General features: G+C 34.0%; 4 protein-coding genes across 4 annotated transcripts; 2 read left to right on the top strand and 2 right to left on the bottom strand.

Moving 5' to 3' along the window:
• Nucleotides 1–96: 96 nt before the first annotated feature.
• Nucleotides 97–1,026, top strand: NAEGRDRAFT_82321 (mRNA export factor mex67). The gene has a single exon (XM_002668698.1). It carries the CDS (start codon nucleotides 333–335, stop codon nucleotides 948–950), a length of 618 nt encoding a protein of 205 aa, XP_002668744.1. The 5' UTR covers nucleotides 97–332; the 3' UTR covers nucleotides 951–1,026.
• Nucleotides 1,027–1,205: 179 nt separating this feature from the next.
• Nucleotides 1,206–1,919, top strand: NAEGRDRAFT_76337 (uncharacterized protein; the record flags this gene model as incomplete). Its single annotated transcript, XM_002668697.1, has 1 exon — nucleotides 1,206–1,919. One exon carries the CDS (start codon nucleotides 1,206–1,208, stop codon nucleotides 1,917–1,919), a length of 714 nt encoding a protein of 237 aa, XP_002668743.1.
• A 102-nt stretch (nucleotides 1,920–2,021) lies between these two features.
• On the bottom strand, nucleotides 2,022–3,319 carry NAEGRDRAFT_82320 (3-isopropylmalate dehydratase; the record flags this gene model as incomplete). Its single annotated transcript, XM_002668692.1, has 6 exons — nucleotides 2,022–2,531; nucleotides 2,578–2,720; nucleotides 2,770–2,842; nucleotides 2,918–2,970; nucleotides 3,035–3,120; nucleotides 3,188–3,319. The coding sequence occupies 6 exons, from the start codon at nucleotides 3,317–3,319 to the stop codon at nucleotides 2,083–2,085; spliced, it is 936 nt and encodes a 311-aa protein (XP_002668738.1). The 3' UTR covers nucleotides 2,022–2,082.
• A 191-nt stretch (nucleotides 3,320–3,510) lies between these two features.
• On the bottom strand, nucleotides 3,511–4,591 carry NAEGRDRAFT_76335 (peroxidase PPOD1; the record flags this gene model as incomplete). Its single annotated transcript, XM_002668691.1, has 2 exons — nucleotides 3,511–4,402; nucleotides 4,449–4,591. Coding segments are annotated over 2 exons (1,035 nt in total), but the record flags the coding sequence as incomplete, so codon positions are not given.
• Between the last annotated feature and the right edge of the window lie 88 nt (nucleotides 4,592–4,679).

Here is a 4,679-nt window from a genome sequence, read left to right as displayed (position 1 = left end):
AAGATTCCGAAGAGATCAAACCGACAAATTCATAAAAAAATCAAAAAAATTATCTCCATTACTCGATCAACCCACAACCACCCACCAACCTATATATTTTAATATTAACCTAACTTGCTCTCATAAAGAATTTGAGAAAATATATTATTCGGTTAGGAAAGAAGATTATATATTGTACTATTATAAATATTATTGAAACTCTAATATACTAACTTGCATATTGGGATTTATTGTTCGATCTAAATAGACACATATAATTCCTATCAAATATAATACAAACGTTAAATATATTGTAACATACCATTTAAGAAATATTGAATACTATTTAGAAAATGCTTCGTTTTGCAAATCCAATAATAACAATTTCAACTCCTTCGAATTCGCGAACGAATCCAGTCATTCAGTTAGCTCCTGGATCGACTCTTTCGAATAATCAGCCACAAATTTCTAATGAACAAATTGCCATGATCAATGCATTGGGTAATTATACAGGTGAATCTGAGGAGAAATGTCTTCGTTATTTGATCTTTTTTGGTTGGAACTTTGAGTTGGCATATAAGGCAACCGTTTTATTGAGCCAAGAGCTGTGTGAAAGAACCAAATTGTCTAATTTGTTTCTTGCGAGAAGAATTTTAGAAGAAGCACAATTTGATGTGACGTTGTGTCACCAACGAATGGAATTAGTCCTGTATTTGATGAATAGAACTAATTTGGTTCATGTATTTGCCTATGATTGCTTGCAACAATATCAATGGAATATCAACAGTGCTTTACAACGAGTTTTTGAGTTGGCTTCCATGAATAGATTACCTTCTCATGCATTTTCAACAATTCCTAATTTGCAAGTGCAACAACAATCGAATAATAATCAACCAGATTCTGCCAGATCACTGCTTGCTCTTCAAACTGCTTACCATAACCAATCGAGACACAATTTATTTAAATTGTAATTGTAAATTATCAATCAATTGTAAATTATCAAAATATAAAAATGTAAATTACCAAATAAAAAATAATTAACCGTGCAGGAAAGGTTGTAATCAAGAATAGGTTGGTTTCGTTTTGTTTAGGCAATCGAATCTGAATGATGGACCAATAATACATGTTTCCTTCCAACAACTCTCCATTATGGAGTCTACTCTGAATCAAATTGGAAGATATATTCGCCTTAATTCAAAAATTAGGAAAAAAAAAACACAATCACCATGGCTGAATGCTTGGAATCCTTGTTATTAGCAGTGCAATGCTGTGCTGAAGTGGCAACTATTGTGCGGGAAATTGATGAAACAGATGGAGAAAATAGAAAGGAAATTGTTAAACTAAAGGCAAAGAAAATTGGCATACTGTTGGTGGTAATTAGTTCGTGTTTAGTTTGCTTTCTGTTAGGTGTTGGATCGTTGTATTTGGTAGCGACGAGGTTGAGTGAGCAAATAGATGTGCAATATGTTCATAATTGTTGTTTTGCTGTTGGCACGAGTTATTGTTATATGAATTCACATGATTCCAATTATGAATATTGTGAATATAAAGTTTCGTATGCAAAATTGAGTCCAACAATTGTTTCAAATCCAAACCAGTTCAATTCATCATTCATTTCTGAGCAATGTCAGCAAATCATGCCCAGTAACACTCATGCCATCACCACTTTCAATTATTTAAAGAAATTCACACCAAACAATTCAACCATTTGCTATTCGAATGCTGAAGAAACAATATTTACCTTCAATGAGCCAATCCACACTACCACAATCAGCACTACTCAACAAGTGCTATTTTACTTCATCGTGATTTCAGTGTTAGCATTCTGTTTCTTTATGGTAATGGTATTAGTGTTGGGATTTTATTTCGTAGAAAGAAAGAGCGAAAAGAAAGATAAATCTCAATACGAAGAAATAAAGGAGGGAGAAGATAATCTGTAATTGAGGCCTCGAAAACAGTTTTCCACACGAATGATAGTTGAACGATTTCAAAATTGGTGGATGCCAATGATCACTCAATAAACAAATGTACATAGAAATTTTCAATTCCATCCAACTAATATTAAATATCTAGTTATCATATTATTTAATAACTAGATTGCATTTACAAGAACATTGGGTTATAGGCATCTTTGGTTTCTTTTTGCTTTTCTAAAACCTCATTAAGCTTAATTCTGATAGCTTCTCCGGTCTTTTCAAGTTTATCAGTCTTGATAAATAATTCCTCTCCCAACAATTTATCGATTGCATGAACAATAGAAATGATTGGTTTGGTTGACAAAATTTCTTGAGTTAATGAAATTGGTGCAAATAATCCAACAACCACCAAATCAGTGAATGGAGCCTTTCCTAAAACAACAGAACTAATTCCACTTAGCACCATATTATCCTTAATTGGGAAATGGCCATATTTCACCAAAGTATCAGCCATTTCTTGATCATTTGTAATAAAGTAAATGCTATCACTTTGGTCACTAGTATCTTCATTACTAGCAGCTGTTAACAATTTCAATAATTCCTCACGAGAAGGTGGATGAATTGGAGTTTGAATATCTTCATGTGTGTTAATAATAATTGGTGTGAAATTAAATTGCCATACCTTCAACATCTTCTCCTGCAATTAATCTCTTCTTCTTTTCATCCATTGGAATAGCTTCCAAACTAACAATACATTTACATCCATGTCTCTTTCCAAATTCAAACAAAGCATTCACCATTTGATGAGAAACGAATGGATCCTTTCTAATAATAATTTACAAAAATTATTCTCCACATTACAAGAAATACTTACAATTCATATTCACTTGTGAATACAACAATCTTGTTATTACCATATATTCTGACTCCACTTTGTGGTGTGTAATCTATTCATTGTCAAATAATTAATGATGATATTAAACAATTCAATTTGTCATTAATCCAAATTGTAAACTACATACTATTAATCAAACAAACAGGTGGAAATACCTCACTGATCACATCTCCAATCAATCTATCATTCCATAAAATCATCAAATCATCATCCATATATTAATCATCATCAATTAAAAACCTACGGAAGATCCAATTGTTCAACCACATATCCAGCAGCAGTCGAAATTGTAGTTGCCCCACTCGGAAAGCCTTCAATTAATACAGCACCCTATTTACAAGATTCTCAATCGTCATCATCATCATCAATTCATCAATTCGATCAAAAAATTACAAACCTTGAGATCAAACTCTCCAAATTCTCTCACGATCAAATTCTTCTCCGCACTCCCATAGGTAAAAGTACGAGAGATTTGATAGCGTTGGGAGGAAATCTTCTTTCCGAGGCCAGCCTTTTGATTTTCTGCCATTTTTTTTGGTTAGTATTTTAGCGAGAAATCCTTTTTTGGTCCTGATTTCAGTTTGGAAAATTCAAAACGTACGAGAATGGAAAATTAGGTTTTTTGTAAACAAATATTTTATTTATTTAGACATTACTTGAATAAAAATTAAAAGATGATTTGAAAAACTATATTTTATGGATATATGAGTTTCGAATATTTTACAAATTGAAAGATAATCTTTCCCATTCACCAACAGCACTTCTATTGACAACAATATCTCCACTTGGTTCCACACAAACATAGGTATTATGTTCAGATTTCAATGCAATAGCTCCATTTCCATGCAATTCAACACTAAATTGTTCCCAAGGTCCAACAGCATCACGATTAGCAACCAACAAACCACTTGGTTCAGCACACATCAATTTACCATGAGCAGATCTGAATGCATTCTTTCCAGCTCCATGATGTTCAACAGTGAATTGTTCCCAAGGACCAACTGCATCACGATTGGCAACCATTGAATGATTTGATTCAGCACACAACAATTTACCATGATGATGTCTCAATGAAATGCTCTGATTTGGAGCCAATGAAAATTGGAACTGTTCCCAAGGTCCCAAAGCATCTCTATTAGCAATAACTAATCCAGATGGTTCAGCACACAAGAATTTACCATGAGCTGATTTGAATGCCACTTGATTTCCAGATTGAACCAATGAGAAAGTTTCCCACGGACCCAAAGCATCTCTATTGGCAATAATTTCACCACTTGGTTCAGCACACATGAATTTTCCATGAGCTGATTTGAATGCATAATCATTTCCAGATATATGAATCAAAGTCATTGCTTCCCAAGCTCCACTGGCATCACGATTGGCAACAACTTGACCACTTGGTTCAATACAGAAATATTTGGAATGGCAAGATCTGAGATTGGCCAATAGGGAACGATGTTTGGCTGAGTGGACAGTGTAGGATCCATGTGGACCAGAATAATTGGTTCCTGGATAGGACATGCCACCTCCAGTGACGAAAAGATAGACATTGATAAAGTCGGAGAGGGAAATGGACTTGCTCTTGGCATGATCAACGAGTTTAAATAAGAATCTAATGAAATTTTGATTATTCGAAAGTAAACTATTTCTGTACTTACTTGATTTCTTCCTTGGCGAGACCAATATCTTGAGCAGCTTTCTTCCATTCCTTCTTATTCAGGGAATTGGAGTGATCCTTGTCGTATTGTTGGAAAGTAGATTGTGCTTGAGAGATGAGTTGTTGATCTTGACCATGTTGAGGCTAAAGTAGAGTAAACTAGACGAAACTATGAGAATGCGTTACTTACAATTTGGAAACCAGAAGGTGCCCATGATGGTTGTGTCCTTGA

This window comes from Naegleria gruberi, assembly GCF_000004985.1.
Source record: "Naegleria gruberi genomic scaffold NAEGRscaffold_118, whole genome shotgun sequence".
Classification (NCBI taxonomy): domain Eukaryota; phylum Heterolobosea; class Eutetramitea; order Acrasida; family Naegleriidae; genus Naegleria; species Naegleria gruberi.
The sequence above is the reverse complement of the archived record's forward strand: the minus strand, read 5'-3'. Positions and strand labels throughout refer to the sequence as shown.

What these genes read in the sequence shown, in the direction of transcription:
- NAEGRDRAFT_82321 (XM_002668698.1), top strand. Translation starts at nt 333, where the DNA reads ATGCTTCGTTTTGCAAATCCAATAATAACAATTTCAACTCCTTCGAAT.